Here is an 18,136-nt window from a genome sequence, read left to right as displayed (position 1 = left end):
TGGGACACAGGGGGGTCCCGCACCACCATAAATTCCTCCACCCTATTTCAAAAAGACACGTGGCCCACGACAGCCACAATCATCCTCAGCAGCTTTACAGGCCACTCACAGCAGGGACACATCACAGCCCCTGTACCCATTCAAATTGGTAACATTACCACCAAACACCCCGTGGTTTTAGTTGACCTGCCCCACACAGCAGAACACATTCCGCGAATTGATTTCATCAATTCCCACAACTTATCATTCGATACAGTCAACCATTGTGTCTGGAAGATGGCGAAATCCGCAAGAGCCCCCGCAATGCTCAACATAGGCGAATATATGAACAAAATAAGCGCTGTAGGCAAATTTTGGTTCAACCCGACCACGCTTAGTACGGACAAGCAGGTTAGGGCAGTCCTGCAAAAGAACAGGGCAGCATTCGCGACCCACAAGCACGACTGTGGAAGGATGACTGGCTCCGTACAGGTAACAGGACCCGACCCTGGACCCCCAAAACAGTACGGATTTCCCCAAGAGGCAGAGGGAGAAATCTCAAAAGTAAGAGAGCTTATTAGAGCAGGGCATACTTAGATCAGTAGCCTCCACTAATAATGCCCCGATTTGGCCAGTGAGAAAGCCCGATGGATCATGGCGACTGAACATTGATTATCGGGAACTCAACAAAGTCACCCCCGCAGCAGCCCCCACAGTAGCAACAAGTCCCGAGACCATGCTCAAGCAGGGCTCAATCCCTGCTACTTCACGGTTTTGGACATCAGTAATAGATTCTGGTCCATTCCATTGGCAAAGGCGTGCCAGTACAAATTTGCCTTCACCTTTAAAGCGCAGCAGTACACGTGGACATGCCTGACACAAGGATTCCACAACTCCCCCTCCATTTTCCACCGACAGCTGGCAAATGGATTAGCAAAATTTTCTTGCCCCGAATGTCTGGTACAGTATGTAGATGACCTACTACTGCAGACAGACACCAAGGAAGTGCACATTGAGCTTCTGTCCGAACTACTGGAATTGTTACATTCAATTGGTTGTAAAGTCAACCCCAAAAAGGCCCAGATTTTGGAAGAAAAAGCGATATATTTGGGAACAATTATCACGCATGGTAAACACGAGATTGAGCATAAAGGAATTGACTCGGTCGCTAAATTACCCCTTCCCCTGAATGTTTCAGCCCTCCGGTCGTTTTTAAGGACTGGTTGGCTACTGCCGAAACCACATTGACGGTTTCGCCAGCAAGGCAGCGCCCCTCTCAGACCTCCTAAAGAAGGAGCCCCCTGGGAATGGCTTCCGCAGCATACGGATGTGGACTCTTTACAGGCACTCATAGGAGCCCCCACACTACAAGTTCCAGACCTGCTTTCCCCTTACGCTATAGAGGTAGCGACCACAGACCACACCCTTTCAGCCGTGCTTCTCCAGGAACGGGATGACCAGTTAAGACCTGTAGCTTATGCCTCCCGACTTTTAGATGCTGTGGAGCAGGGGTTTTCAGCCTGTGAGAGGCACCTGCTCGCAGTTTTCTGGGCAGTCCAGTACTTTTCATATATTACCAGACTGAACCCCATCACAATTCTGACCGAACACACCCCCACCCAACTTTTACTGGACGGACGACTCAAGGACGGTACCGTCAGCCAAATACGCGCAGCTAGATGGACCCTTCTCTTGCAGGGACGGGACATCACCGTAAAAAGGACAAAGACACACACCTACTTAGCTGACAATTTACAGTACCCCGGAACCCTTCATGAATGTGAGATTATCTCTCCACACCAGAACACAGGCCCCTTTATCGCTAAAACACCCCCCAGAAAGATAGGTGATTCAACCCAGAGCCCCCCGCACCCAGACACGTGTGAGCCCATAAAGATTTATGTGGATGGTCTTGCACTTTGGAAAAAAGAATAGAGGCAGTAGAATCCTCAAGTTTGATAATCGAACTAGTCACTAAGCAATATTTTCAAATACTTGCTAGAAAACAATTTGTAGCCTAAGATTTGCATCAAAAAAGTCATTTTAAGACACATGGCAATATCTATGCATTTTAAAGATGGAAACACTTGGGCAATGTTGAAATTGTAAACTTGAAGTTGCAAAGGGATGTCAATAAAAGAGAGCCTCACCTGTTCATCCACGTAGTCATCTATTCGCTTTTGACACTCCAGCCATTCTGCAGCAACTCTATTCATCTCCTGGTCCATCTGTAGGTACCGCTGTAGTAACGTACTATACATATCCTCACTGTATGAATCATGAGATGCCGTACCCAACCTTAAAGGAAATCAATCAGCACCATTTAAGACAAACAGATGAGAATATAGATGGTGTGGCCCATTGTTCCCCACATGGTGTAATCAAGTGCACTGCCTTCCACAACTGCTGGCAATACTAACTGTGTGGGTGGATATAAATAACAGGAGGGGAAACCTTGAGCAACCCACTTCAAGAAAATGACTGCATTATACAGCAGTTGCAGAGGAATGCATTCACTAGAACGGATTAAAAAAAGGATAAAAAAATTAATAGAAAGTGGAGGACAACAGGGAAAGACCAGGAGAATAAGCCAAATTGGACAGCTCTTTCAAGGAGCAGGTATAGGCTTGATGGACTCAATGGTCTCCTTTGCCCTTCCATCAAGGGCTACTCTCCAGTTCCAGACAGGCAATGTTTTGTTCACAAATATGATGAAAGTTAAAAGGGAAGGTCTGATGCCTGAATTCTCTTTGCAGAATTAGACCAAACAACAAGTTACCATCGTTCCTGTGTTTTGGTGCGTGACAAGGTGGAGGCTCACTGCAGATCAAAGGAGTTCCTACGAGCTCAGACCCAGGATACACATCTAATCAATGATTTTGGCACAGAAATAGAGATACTTCAAATTGTGCTTAAACAAATCATAAAAGTCCTCAACTCATAAAGGCACAAAGTTTTCGAAAAACGCTCAGCGCTTGTACAGCATGACCCAGGGAGAGGGATGAAATGTCAGGGCGCTCATCTTGACATTGTGCAAATCCCTGTAATGCTGTTCAATACAAAATTCCCAAAATGCTGGTATTTCTGACTCCTCGGGTGGTGGGGAGGGCTAACTTTAACACTTAGCAGTTTTACAGGAAGTACAGTCCGCAAGATTTTGTTGGAATCTGAATCTTGACTGACATCACAATGAGCATTCATTGTTCGAATATATGCATTCATTGGGTTCCTGAGCCATACCAAGTGATGCTTAACACAGAGTTGACCACCATAGCGCAAACCATTGTCTTAAAAGATGGAAGACTGCCACAGCACCAACATGTCCAATTGTTAAAGTTATGTTTGTTTTTTAAGCATTTTATTTTTTTTTTTTTTAAATCCTCTCGTTGTAGCCCTCAACCATGCCATCCCCTTCTGAAGGCTGTAACTCATGGCTGGGGTGCAGATTTGTTGGTAATTCAGTTTCATGGTCATTTGCCTATCGAGTACCTCTGCTATTATTCAAATGTTGGCAGGCTATTTGACCACAGGGAACATTATATCAATCCTATTTTCACTTGGCGGTAACATATAGCAAGATTTCCAACACACTTTACTAACTGGGTGTTTATAATCGACATTTGGGTTGGATGAATCAGATTGGCCTAGAAGGTGAGTTGAGAGAATTTTTGGGGCCAATTTCCTGGAGCAGCACATTCTAGTTCCAACCAGAGAGTGGGCTATTTTGGACCTGGTAATGTACAATGAGTTAGGAATGATCTCGTAGTTGAGGAGCACTTTGGTAGCCATGGTCATAAGTATGACAGAATCTGCATTCAGTTTGAGGGAGAGAAGAGTGTGTCTAAGACTAGTGTTTAAACTTAAATAAAGGCAATTACAAGGGTATGACGACAGAGCTGGCTAAAGTGAACTGAGAAATTAGATGGAGGGTAGGTCAGTAGAGATGCAGTGACAGACAATGGAGCTATTTTGCAACACTCAGCAAAGTTACATTATAGTGAGAAAGAAAGACTCAAGGGAAGGATACATAATTTGCTGCTAACTAAGCAAGTTAGTTTAAACTGAAAGAAAAATAATATTATTCCATGAAGATTAATGGCAAGCCAGAAGATTGGACATAATACAAAAAACCGCAAAGAATAACAACAAAAATTGGGGATAAATTAGAGTACGAGAAAATTGCTAGAAATATAAAACTGATTGCATTAGAAACAGCGCAGAGAAGGTTCACTCAACTAATTCTTGGGATGAAGCAGTTGTTTTGAGGGAGAGTTGGACAAATTGGGCCAGTATCCATTGGGTGTTTTGAAGAATGAAATGTGCTTGTACTGAAACATGCAAGATCCTGAGGAGGCTTGACAGGTTGGATGTCGAAAGGATATTTGCTTTATGGTAGAGACATGATGTAGGGGCAGTGTTTAAATATAAGGGGTCTCCCATTTAAGACAGAGATGCAGGGTTGTTAACCTGTGGAATTCTCTTCCCCAGAAAGCAGTGGGGGGAGGGTCATTTAGTATTTTAAGGCCAAGTTAATTTTTTTATTGGCAACCTATTGCATATATTACAAAAGCAGGGAGGTCATGTTGGAGTGTATTGAACTTTGGTGAGGCCACAGCTGGAGTAGTGTGTGCAATTCTGGTTGCCACATTATAGGAAGGATGCGATTGTACAGGAGAGGCTGCAGAGGAGATTCATCAGGATGTTGCCTGGGATGTAACATTTGAGTTATGAAGAGAGGTCGGATAGGCTTGGGTTGTTTTCGTTGGAGCAGAGAGGATGGAGGGGCGACCTGATTGAGATGGACAGGATTATGAGGGGCATGGGCAGGGTGGATAATGAGCAGCTGTTCCCCTTAGTTGAAGGGTCAGTCATGAGGTGACACAGGTTTCAAGGTGCAGGGCAGGAGGCTTTGGGGGGGGGGGGGGGGGACTTGATAGAGGTCTACAAAATTATGAGGGGCATAGACAGAGTGGATAGTCAGAGACTTTTCCTCAGGGTAGAGGGGTCAATTACTAGGGGGCATAGGTTTAAGGTGCGAGGGCAAGGTTTAGAGATGTACGAGGCAAGTTTTTTTACACAGAGGGTAGTGGGTGCCTGGAACACGCTGCCAGAGGTGGTGGTGGAAGCAGGGACGATAGTGACGTTTAAGGGGCATCTTGACAAATAGATGAATAGGATGGGAATAGAGGGATACGGATCCAGGAAGTGTAGAAGATTTTAGTTTAGCCGGGCAGCATGGTCGGGGCAGGCTTGGAGGGCCAACAGCCTGTTCCTGTGCTGTACTTTTCTTTGTTCTTTGTTGTATTACTCCCATAAAGTAGCACAATAATTACTTCAAAGACAACGAGCTTGATCTAAGAGGACACGAGCATGGTTAATATCACAGCAGCAGACAATATCCTGAAGAGGTTAGTTAATTTGATGCTTCACTGTGCATAGAATCCAGAAATGCCCAGCAAGGAGAATGGTTGTCACAAAAAGGACTTCTCACTTTAGCAACGTTGCTAAAAACAAAACACTAAATTATAAATTGTTTTCCTTGTGGTTTCTGTTTTAAAGAGCAAAAGCGTTCTAGTTATAGAGGAGCTTACCGGAGCTGTGCTACTAGCGATGGTAAACTACTCTGCAGAAGTGGCTCAGAGAACACCAAGTTTTCAAAAAGGTGCTTGTTATGAAGTTCCCACGTCACCTGGAATTTCTTCAAATGTTCACTTTCCTGTAAGAGAAATCAAGGAAGACATTTATTGTTCGTACAATTGCAGCTGGCTTTAAGCATGCAAGGGATGTGATGGTGCAGAGGATTAGACAATATCCTACTAAAGCCAGGTTCAAATCTAGCTCTATTGAAAATCCACAGGCTGGAAGAGTTTGACAGATTCAACCCAGTGACCATGGGCTTGCATCTTAAAAATGCCCTTAATTTGACAATCTCACTAAGAGAAGCCGCACATTCTGGAAATTAAGATGAAAACTGGGAAAACTGAGTCAGCCTTGCAGCATCTGTGGAGAGAGAAACATGTGAAGTCCAACATGCAGCTTTGGAACGAAACTGGTGCGAGTAGTAGGAGCTCCTCTAGGCTATATGCATATATTTCAGCCATGGTAGCACAGTTGCTTCACAGCTCCAGGGTCCCAGGTTCGATCAAATCTCCTCTCAAGCTTTTCTTCTCGGAGAACAGCCGCAACTTCTCCTATCTACCTACATAACTGGAGTTTCTAATCACAGCGACCATGACCATTCTCATGAATCTTTTTTGCACCCTTTACAATGTCTTCACACCCTTTCTAAAGTGTGGTCTCTGTAGGGAAAATGATATCAGAATTAGAGCTAGGCCAGTCAGGAGACATACATGGTAATGGAAATCTGGGATTCTCACTCCTAAAAGTCTCCGCATGTTCCGACATTTAAAACTGACATTTTATTAGGCAAGGGTATAATGGGATATGGAGCTATGGTGGGAAAAATGGGATTGAGGTGATTTAATTGAATGGTATGGCAGGCTGGAGTAGCTAAACAGCCTCTTTCTGTCGTGGCTTGTCCTAATTTTTCTTGCTGTAGTTAAGTTCTACACTTTTAGTTTTTGCTGTTCAAAACTGGAACTTTCCAGAGATTAAATCACAGCATCAAACTGCTAGGCAAATCATAGGTAAAGTTTCATAGAATCCCTATACAGTTTACAGTGCAGAAGGAAGCCATTCGGCCCATCGAGTCAGCACCAGCTCTTGGAAAGAGCATCCAACTTCAGCCCACGCCTCCACCCTATCCCAGTAACCCCACCTAACCTTTTGGACACTAAGGGGCAATTTAGTATAGCTAATCCACCTAACCTGCACATTTTTGGACTGTGGGAGGAAACCAGAGCACCCGGAGGAAACCCACGCAGACACAGGGAGAACGTGCAGACTCTGCACAGACAGTGACCCAAGCCGGGGATCGAACCTGGGACTCTGCAGCTGTGAGGCAGCAGTGCTAACCACTGTGCCTCTGTCCCGGTCGAGACTTGGGGGATCCTGATTTGTGGTTGATCAAAATATATCGAACACACAGAGACAGCTTGTCGGGAACAAGAAGGGGTCAAAGTCAAGGCATTGGAGGGAGCACACAACCTTGAAACATCTCCTTGTTCAGCCTTAGCATGTGCTTATCTTCAAATTGAAGCTGACGTAAAACTATATTTGAGGGACTAAATCACTTTGCCGTTGCAATTGCTTTTGCCAATCTTTAAAGAAAACTCTTCAGGTTAATTGGTTGGGGCTGGGAACTGAAGTAAGCCACGTCTGGGGAGGCTCTGGATGCTTTGTGTTGGGTGCAGATATGCCTCTTGATTTTCAGCTCAAAGTTTCTGAGTGACTGGTTACTGTGTACTTTGTGACATTCAAAAGTGATCCTGACATGCGGTCACCCCACAGACAGGATCAGTTAAAAAGGAAGAGAATCAGGGGAAGAGATCTAGGGAAGGAAGAATGCACCGATAAACTGGTGTAGGGATTTTGCGGGAACGTGGAATTGGCAACCAATTTTTTTCCCCTTTATGCGTTCATGGGATGCATCACTGGCTGGGCCTGCATTTATTGCCCATACCGGAGGGCATTTAAAACCCATTGCTCTGGAGTCACATGTCGGCCAGAAGAGGTAAGCTATCCTTCCCTAAAGGACATTAGTGAACCAGATGGGTTTTTTACGGCAATCAATAATGGTTTCATAGTCATCATTCGACTTTTAATCCCAGATTTTTATTGAATTCAAGTTCCACCACCTGCCGTGGTGAGATTCGAACCCAGGTCCCCAATGCAATACCCTTGGTAACTGGCTTACTAGTCCACTGACAATACCACTATGCCACTGCCTCCCCTGAGGCAGAACTGCAGTAGAAGTCGAGGATTACACAAACAAAATGATGGTGCTTTTTGAGCTGCAGTCAAGGTTAGTGAAAAATGCAATATCATTGATGTATACTTTATTAATTTAATAATAATCTTCATTGTCACTAGTAGCCTTACATTAACACTGCAATGAAGTTACTGTGAAAAGCCCCTAGTCGCCACATTCCGGCGCCTGTTCGGGTACACAGAGGGAGAATTCAGAATGTCCAATTCACCTAACAGCATGTCTTTCGGGACTTGTGGGAGAAAACCGGAGCACACGGAGATGGAAGGCAAGCTACCAGACCCAAAATAATACAACGAGCTCCTGCAAAATTAATTCAGAGCGCACAGGATATAGAGCAGCATTTCAAGAGTGCTAATTTTGGGATTATTTCACATGCTATTTCTATGGTAACAGTGTAGTAAGATTTTTTTAATTCTTTCATGGCACATGTGTGTCATTGGCTGGGCCAGTGTTTATTGCCCATTCCTAATTGCCTTTGAGGGAGCATTTAACAGTCAGCCACATTGTTGTGGATCTGGAGTAACATGTAGGCCAGACCAGGTAAGGATGACAGATTTCCTTCCCTGAAGGACATTAGTGAATCAGATGGTTTTTTACAATTATTGGCAATGGTTTCATGGTCATAAGACTTTTAATTCCAGATTATTTATTCGATTCAAATTTCAACATCGGCCATGGTGGGATTAGCATGTGGTTGCGGAGGTTTTGCTGAAAGCAAAGATCACATTATTGGGACGTGAGGACCAGTTCTGGGCAACAATGACTGGCATGGGGCAGACAGCCTACATCAGAGGAGCCTTATTTAATTGATTTAATGGATGTTAGTGTCACTGAGAAGGCCAGCATTTATTGCCCACCCCTAGCTGCTCTTAATGAGCTACCTCCTTGAATTGCTGCAATCCACATGGTTTACATACACCATCAATGCTGTTAGGGAGGGTGCTCCAGGTTTTTAACTGAACAGTGGAAGAAGGTGATTTAGTTGCAAGTCAGGATGGTGTGTGGCTTGGAGGGGAATTTGCAGTTAGTGGTGTTCCCATGCAACTGCTGCCCTCGTCCATGGTGGAGATCATGCGTTTGTTGAAGGAGCCTTGGTGAGCAGCCGCAACACATCTTGTATATGGTACACAGTGCTGCCACTCTGTGCTGACAGTGGAAAAAGTGATTGTTTACAGTGCCAGTCAAGCGGGCTGCTTTGCCCAGGATGGTGTTGAATTCCGAGAGTATTGTTGGAATTGCACTCATCTAGGCATGTGGAGAGTATTCCATCACAATCCTGACTTGTACCTTGTAGATGGAGGGCGGACTTTGGGAGTCGGGAGTGGAGTTACTCATTGCAGAATTGTGTTATAAATATCCAGTCATTGCCCATTGTAATATTTTGGAGGTAATTTTTAGATCTGGGAAGATTAAAGTTAACTGTAGAAAATGGGATAAATGTACCTAAAGCAGCTTGAAGGCGATTACACTTAAAAAGTTGGGGCCATGTTGACCAAAGGGGTTATGAGCTAGATCTTAAGAGGGAAGATCATAAAACAGCATGTGTGTTTCCTCAGCTGCAGAATTGGAAATGAGGTGTCTGTACTGCCTGCAAAGAAATTCAGCCCAGAGTGATATTTTGTTTTGGGAGTTAAAGCTACGTTTGATTTAAATGCATCCAGTGAGCCTTGGAACGCTATGTCATCATGGAGATGGGTGCAGCTTAAGAAAGTTCTAGGGGTTCATTTTATCTGTGTTTGCTGGGATGCTCAGCAGTAGACGAAAAGGCAATATCCAAAAGGTGCTACCATCAGGCAGCAAACATATTGCTGTTAGTTTGCTCGTTGCAGTTGTGGCTCAGAAGTCCCAGGAACCTTTTGATAGTGCTGTGTCTTAGGGGTCAGGAGAAGTCGTGGGAAGCTAAGAAGGTGGCAGAAGATACTGGATCCCTGCTGCAAAGGGCGAGGGCTCAGCGGAAGCACTGGGAACCATTTGTTGCTTTGTGTAACGGGTGGTTGAAGCTTGGTAAAATCCAGGGGTAGTGCCAGCCCAGTGATACCAGCCGGCTATTGAAAAGCTGAAATTGCGCAAGTTGAGGCGAGAGTGCAGATTCGGAAATCCAATGGAATGGAGTCTGAGGAGAAGTGATTGAAACCCTGGGATCTGTGCAGTCATTGAAGCAGTGGGAGCAGTATTGAGAGAACCCAGAGACTTGACCTTCAAAAGTGAAAATTCTAGACTCCCTAGTGAGGGAGGCAGAGTTTCAATGAGATTGGTTGACTGATGTCTTGGTGGGTTGGTGAGAAATCCAGGTAGGTAGTGTGAGGATAGGTTAAAAAATTGAAGCAGTCAGTCAAAAAATAAAAGCAAAATACGGCGGATGCTGGTAAAACTCAGGTCTGGCAGCAACTGTGGGGAAAGAAACAGCTACCATTTCGAGTTTAATATGACTTTTCAAATGGGTTCTTCTTCAGAAAGGAAATAAAAGCTGTCCCACCAGGAAAGAAATGTATTAACAACAGAAAAAGGAACCAGTCAAGATAAGCTGAAAACTAATACAGAAGACAAGGAAGTTTTTAGAGAAAGGATGATCATGGAACAAAGATGGCTGTGCAGAAGAGCTCAAAATTTCATGGGTGTAGGTAAAAGTAAATTAAAATGACCATCAAAATCGAAATCAAAAATACAAACTGATGAAGTCAATAAACCAAATAAAATTGAGCAGAGCAGAGAATAGAGGAAATTAAAAACAGGCTTTTCTCTCCACTTGTGCTGCCGACCTGTTGAGTGTTTCCCAGCATCTTCGGTTATCATTTCAGATTCATAGCAGCCTCGGTTTTTTGATTTGAAGAATAGTTAGTGTGGTTAGGTAAGGCTATCTGGAGTTACAGAAAAATAGGTAATGGAGTTGAGCTACAGATCAGACATGATCTAACTGAATGGTGGAGAAGGCTGGATATGCTGAACGGTCTACTCCCAGTTGTATATTAGTAAAAAGGACAATGGATTAGAAAAGAAAAGAATAGGAAATCTTTCACAGAGGATGAAGGAATGGTTGAGTTAATAAATAGGTATCACAGCTCTGATTTCATTGAGAAAACAGAAATTAGATTTATTTACCTCCTGATCATACCCTCAATGCATCTCAAAATGCTAACATCTATGGTTTGCTTCTAAGTGCAATCATTGTGATTCCACTTCACCCACCGCACCCCCCACCCCAAGCAAACGTAGCAGTGATCTTTGCACAAAGTTCCACAAAAAACAAATAGACAAATGGTGGTGAGTTAGTTGAAAGAGATATTGGACAGGATAAAGGGGAAAACAAAACTGGGATTGTCATGCTACAGAGAACTGCGGGTGTCTATAGCAAAGCTGAGCCTGCTTGGGCAGATATAGATCAGATGTGAGGTGACACACTGGGAGAAAGTGAAAATGTCAGAAACACTAAACAGAAAAGGTTTGGATACATAACTGTGCGGGTGAAAAGGAAACACTGAGGCAGTCAGCAGCTCGAAGCAGAGCACGTCAAAAATGAGGATCCAGAGGCAGTAACCAACACCTAGAAGATCAAGTGGAAAGAGGATCCAGAGGCAGTAACCAACACCTAGAAGGGCGAGTGGAAAAAGGACCCAGAGACAGTAGCCACCACCTCGAAGACTGGGCAAAGAGGCGCCCTGGAGGAAATCAGCAGCATCGAGGAGAGCTTATCCAATCCAATCTGTGACTCCTGAGCACAGCAGCCGCATTGTGAGAGAAATCAAATTGCGACATCACCAGAGAACAGCAAAGTGATTGATTGGTGAATCCTTTGTTTGTTTATCTTCAAACCTTGTGCAACCCATTCCTAATTCTAAGATCTTGTTTTAGTTGTAAGGCTTGCTAGCAGTAGTAAAGGTTATTGGGCGTAGCAGTGCTTATTAATTAGAAATCAATTCAAAATAAGTACATTAACACAGAATAAAGATGGCAAGTGATGTGTTGGGACTGGAGAATGTGGACTCCAGGATAATCCAAGACAAACAGATTTGCAGTAAGTGTCTGTGGCTTCAGGAGCTTCAGCTCAGAGTCATTGAGCTGGAGGCCAAGCTTCAGACAAGCGATGCATCAGGCAGGAGGAAAAGTATCTGGACACTTTGCAGCAGGAGACAGTCGCACTCCTTATGATGGCGTCTTCTGATTTGGTCAGTGGTCAAGAGACAGGAGGGTGTGATTGCGTGAAATAATAATAATTGCTTATTGTCACAAGTAGGCTTCAATGAAGTTACTGTGAAAAGCCCCTCGTCGCCATATTCCAGACCCTGTTCTGGGAGGCCGGTATGGGAATTGAACCCGCGCTGCTGGCATTGTTCTGCATTACAAGTCAGCTGTTTAGCCCATTGTGCTAAACCAGCCCCTATACAGGTATGGGGACACAGAAGGTAGAGGTAAAGCCTAGGCCGTTGCAAATGTCCAGCCGGTTTGAGATTCTTGCAGTCTTTCTGGATGAAAGCGGTGGCTGCAGGTACTGTCACTGGACTGTTGATCCAGAGACCCAGGGTAATACTCAGGGGACCTGGGTTCGAATCCCGCCACAACAGATGGTGGAAATTGAATCCAATAAATATCTGGAATTAAAATTCTAATTATGATCATGAAACAATTGCCGATTTTTGTAAAAAAACCCAGCCAGTTCACTAATTTCCTTCAGGGAAGGAAATCTACAGTCCTCGCCTTGTCTGGCCTGCATGTGACTCCTGATCAACGGCAATGTGGTTGACTCTTAAATGCCCTTTCAAATGGCCTAGCAAGCCATTCAGGTGTATTAAATTACTGTGAAGTCAATAAAAAGGAGAGATCTAGGCACTGGAAATGAAAACGGCAAACCCAACCATTCCGGCACTGCAAAGTCCTCTTTACGAACATCTGGGGGCTTGTACCAAAACTGGGAGAGCTGTTTCACAGACTAGTCAAGCAACAGCCTGACATTCTGACAGAATCAGACCTTACAGATAACGTCCCAGACACCATGTGATAGCCAGTTACTGATCCATTCGGCCAAATTTCCCTCTATGCCATGCCTCCTTACTTTCTGCCTGAGCCGACCATGTGGCAGTTTATCAAACGCCTTACTAAAATCCATTTATACGCCATCAACTGCTCTACCTTCTTCTATGTACTTAGTTACCTCCTCAAAGGATACAATCAAACTTGTGAGGCAAGACTTACCCCTCACAAATCCGTGCTGACTATCCTGGATTAAGCTATATCTTTCCAAATGATCATAAATCCTATCCCTCAGGACCCTTTCCAATAATTTACCTACGACCGAAGTGAGACTAACCGGCCTATAATTCCCAGGGTTATTCCTATTCCCTTTCTTGAACAAGGGGACAACATTCGCCTCTCTCCTGTCTTCTGGTACCATTCCTGTAGACAGTGAGGACATAAAGATCAAAGCCAAAGGTTCTGCAATCTCATCCCTCGCCTCCCAAAGAATCCTAGGATATATCCCATCAGGCCCAGGGGACTTATCTATCCTCAGGCTTCTCAAAATTTCTAACACATCTTCCTTCCGGATATCTACCTCCTCCAGCCTACCAGCCTTATCGCACTATCTTCCTCAACAACATGGCTCCTCTCCTTTGTGAACACTGAGGAAAAGGATTCATTTAGGGCCTCTCCTATATTTTCAGACTCCATGCACACGTTCCCACTACTGTCCTTGACCGTCCCTAACTTCACCTTGGTCATTCTTTTATTCCTCACATAAGTGTAAAAAGCCTTGGGGTTTTCCTTGATCCTACCCGCCAAGGACTTCTTGGCTCCCTCCTAGCTCTTCTAAGCCCTTTCTTGAGCTCCTTCCTAGCTATCTTGTATCCCTCAAATGCCCTAACTGAACCTTGTTTTCTCATCCTTACATAAGCCCCCTTCTTCCTCTTGACAAGACATTCAACCTCTTTTGTAAACCATGGTTCTCTCACTCGACCATTTCCTCCCTGCCGGACAGGGACATACAAATCAAGGACACGCAGTATTTGCTCCTTGAACAAGCTCCACACCTCAATTGTGCCTATCCCTGACAGTTCCGGTTTCCATCTTATGCTCCCCAATTCTTGCCTAATTGCATCGTAATTACCCTTCCCCCAGTTATAAACCTTGCCCTGCCGTATGTTCCTATACCTCTCCATTGCTATAGTGAAAGTCCCCAAATTGTGGTCACTATCTCCAAAGTGTTCTCCCACAACCAAATCTAACACTTGGCCCAGTTCATTACCCAGTACCAAATCCAATGTGGCCCCGCCTCTTGTCGGTCTATCCACATATTGTGTGAGGAGACCCTCCTGCACACACTGGATAAAAACAGCCCCATCCAAACTATTCGAATTATAGTGATTCCAATCAATATTTGGAAAGTTAAAGTCACCCATGACACCTACCCTGTGATTACCGCATCTATCCAAAATCTGCATTGCAATCTTTTACTGCACATCTCTGTTACTGTTTGGGGCCTATAGAAAACTCCTAACAAAGTGATCGCTCCTTTCCTATTTCTAACTTCAGCCCACACTACCTCAGTAGACAGATCCTCCTCAAACTGCCTTTCTGCAGCTATTATACTATCCTTGATTAACAATGCTACTCCTCCACCTCTTTTACCACCTTCCCTAATCTTACTGAAACATCTAAACCCCGGAACCTCCAACAAACATTCCTGCCCCTGTTCTATCCACGTCTCCGTAATGGCCACAACATCGTAGTGCCAGGTACCAATCCATGCTTCAAGCTCACCAACCTTATTCCTGATGCTCCTCACATTGAAGTAGACACACTTCAAACCACCTTCATGCCTGCAGGTCCACTCTTGTGACCTTGGTGCCTTCCTCAGTACTGCACTACCCTCAACTTCCTGAACTCCAGCAACGCTATCTCCTGGACTATAAATCAGTTTCCCATCCCACTGCTAAATTAGTTTAAACCCCCCCCCCCCCGAAGAGCTGTACCAAATTTCCCTGCCAGGATATTGGTGCCCCTCTGGTTAAGGTGTAACCCGTCCTGTTTGTACAGGTCCCACCTTCCCCAAAACCTGCTTCAATTATCCAAGTAACTGAAATCCTCCCTCCTACACCACCCCTGTAGCCACATGTTTAACTGCACTCTCTCCCTGTTCCTCACCTCGTTAGCACGTGGCACTGGCAGCAAAACAGAGATGACAACACGGTCTGTCCTGGCTCTCAGCATCCACCCTAGCTCCCTGAATTCCTGTTTTACATCCCCGTCCCTTTTCCTACCTATGTCGTTAGTACCGATGTGTACCACAACTTGTGGCTGCTCCCCCTCCCCCTTAAGGATCCTGAAAACACGATGAGAGACGTCACGGACCTTGGCACCTGGGGGGCAACACACCAACCGTGAGCCTCTATTGTTGCCACAGAACCGCCTAGCTGTACCTCTAATGATAGAATCGCCAATAACTAATGCTCTCTCCCCCTTCCCTTCTGAGCCACAGGGACAGACTCAGTGCCAGAGATCTGGTCACCGTGGCTTACCTCTTTAGCCAATTTGTTCACCCCACCTAATATTGCTGATGACTGCACAATGTTCAGCACCATTCGCGACTCCGCAGACACTGAAGCAGTCCACGTGCAAAGGCAGCAAGACTTGGACATGTCCAGGCTTGGGCTGACAAGTGGCAAGTAACATTTGTGCCACACAAGTGCCAGGCAATGACCATCTCCAATAAGAGAGAATCAAATAATAATCCATTGACATTCAATGGCGGTGCGCAATGAGACAGCAGCGGTGCGCAATGAGACAGCAGCGGTGCGCAATGAGACAGCAGCGGTGCGCAATGAGACAGCAGCGGTGCGCAATGAGACAGCAGCGGTGCGCAATGAGACAGCAGCGGTGCGCAATGAGACAGCAGCGGTGCGCAATGAGACAGCAGCGGTGCGCAATGAGACAGCAGCGGTGCGCAATGAGACAGCAGCGGTGCGCAATGACAGGGAGAGAAGAGTGGTTCTAAAACGAGTGTTTTAAAGTCAAATAACAGCAATTATGAGGGCCCGGAGATCTAACTGATGAAAGTGAATCGAGAAATTAGGTTAAGGAATAGGTCAGAATTGCTATGGCAGATATTAGAAGAGATATTTAAGAATACTCAGAAAAGATTATTTCAGTGGGAACCAAAGGCAAAATGCAAAGTTGAGGCCGCAATCAGATCAGCTATGATCTTACTTAATGGCAGAGTTGGCCCAGGGGGACAAATGGCCTACTCATGCTCCTAATTCATATATTCAGGCGGAAAGGCAAATGAGAAAGTTGTAAACCGATCATTGACGGGACTGTGGTTTAGCTATTTTGTCCAGTTTTGAGTGCCCTACTTTAAGAAGGATATCAAGACTGCAGAAGTGATTCACTGAGATGATATCAAGGATAAGATTTAATGAGTAGGGATGAGAACAATTGGAGCCTCTTTTACTACAACAGAAAAGCTTAAGTGGACCAAATATATGTTCAGAATTATGAAAGCTTTTAATCAAGTAGGTGGGTGTAAATCATTTCTACTCTTCAATAATAAAAGGGCTCAGACAATTCTTTTCAGCAAAGCCTTGTTAGGACATAAAATGTCTAATCTGAAACATGGGTGGAATCAGAATGCTTTAAAAAAAGCAGTTTTAAATATATTTGAAGGAGGAAAAAAATGGGAAAGTGCAGGGAAAATGAGACTAAAGAGATAGGCATAGATCTCGGATCAACAATAATGCTGGGCACATTGTTGCTGCCGCGTAGCTTTTTCTCAACCCAATGTCCCCAGCAATTCTCACATATGTCTGTGCATCAGGACTTGCACATTTCCTGACATACATCCCATCTCGAGGCTGGAAGATTTGGGCCAGAGTTCTTTCAGAGATCTGACACAAATGTACAGCCTCCTCCAGTGTTGGAAAATCTCGAGTGTATGAGGAAGCCCCATTTCACACTCCGACAAGCACAAACCAAAAGGCAACAATGTCTACCACTTAAATATTTGGGATAAATTCTGTATTTTGGGTTCAATATTTAGCACACTGGGCTAAATCGCTGGCTTTTAAAGCAGACCAAGGCAGGCCAGCAGCACGGTTCAATTCCCGTACCAGCCTCCCCGAACAGGCGCCGGAATGTGGCGACTAGGGGCTTTTCACAGTAACTTCATTGAAGCCTACTCGTGACAATAAGCGATTTTAATTTCATTTTCATAACACATCAACAATTTGACATTTTAGAATTCAGCACTTCTCAGGAACAGATGTTGGCTTTGGGCTGGGCTTTGAACACGTGTGTTTAGTCATGATGCTCTGGACACGTGATTGACTCTTAACTGCCCCCCTCAAGGGCAACTAGGGATGGACAATAAATGATGGCACAGCCTGCGATGTCCACTCCCATGAATGAATAAAAAGAAAATCCCTTGATTAGGCTTGATAGACAATTTGGTCTTTTCCTGCCGGTCAGTGTTTTTAAATGTCGGTAGCAGTGGTTAGCACTGTTGCTTCACCATGCCAGGGTCCCAGGTTCGATTCCCGCTTGGGTCACTGTCTGTGCGGAGTCTGCACGTTCTCCCCGCGTTTGCGTGGGTTTCCTCCGGATGCTCCGGTTTGTTCCCACAAGTCCCGAAAGATGTGCTGTTAGGTGAATTGGACATTCTGAATTTTCCCTCTGTGTACCCGAACAGGTGCCGGAATGTGGTGATGCGAGGATTTTCACAGTAACTTCATTGCAGTGTTAATGTAAGCCTACTTGTGACGATAATAAAGATTATAACAGCTTTACACTTTCATGCAGCATTATGGCAGTTACTTATTTTTTTGCAACTTACCAGTGTAATGAGGAAGGTGCTGATTGTGCGAGCAGCTTGACAGAGTGCGCTGTATTCCTCCAATAGGAGTGAGATGAACTGATGAGCCTGTGGCGGGCCCTGCACCACAGTTGTGACTTTGGATCCCAGCGACAAATGTCGGAGTAAGCGTACCTTCATTTCGAGAACATACTCCCTTGCCTGCTGCTCTAAGCGTTGGTACAACTGGTAGGGGTCTCGTTCACATAGCCTAAGACCAAGGAAACAAAAGAGAGTACATCTACTACAAGTCTCACGTTTTCATATTAAAAAGCTAATTTGTACCTCTGTATAAAATTAATTAAGCCTCGTCCACTAAGCACATGCAACAGCAAGAATAAAGTACTGGAGTTAGGGAATACAGTGTTAGTTAAGAGACCGATTGGAAACTAATTCATTATACACATTTGGGACTAATGTTTAGTTCATCA

At 44.7% G+C, this 18,136-nt stretch overlaps 1 protein-coding gene across 2 annotated transcripts in view; it reads right to left on the bottom strand.

Annotated features, from left to right (window-relative positions):
- The window catches only part of fam193a (family with sequence similarity 193 member A), a 304,881-nt gene that overhangs the window by 61,016 nt on the left and 225,729 nt on the right, over positions 1-18,136 (bottom strand). For both annotated transcript variants that reach the window (XM_072515688.1, XM_072515689.1), the window contains exons 6-8: positions 17,688-17,916; positions 5,571-5,695; positions 2,130-2,277 (exon numbers count right to left, since the gene is read on the bottom strand). In XM_072515688.1, the coding sequence (XP_072371789.1) occupies positions 2,130-2,277; positions 5,571-5,695; positions 17,688-17,916 (502 nt within the window). The remainder of the gene's footprint in view (positions 1-2,129; positions 2,278-5,570; positions 5,696-17,687; positions 17,917-18,136) is intronic.

The sequence above is a fragment of the Scyliorhinus torazame genome, chromosome 9 (assembly GCF_047496885.1).
Source record: "Scyliorhinus torazame isolate Kashiwa2021f chromosome 9, sScyTor2.1, whole genome shotgun sequence".
Taxonomy (NCBI): Eukaryota; Metazoa; Chordata; class Chondrichthyes; order Carcharhiniformes; family Scyliorhinidae; genus Scyliorhinus; species Scyliorhinus torazame.
Note: the sequence above shows the minus strand (reverse complement) of the source record. Positions and strands in the feature narration are given on the sequence as shown.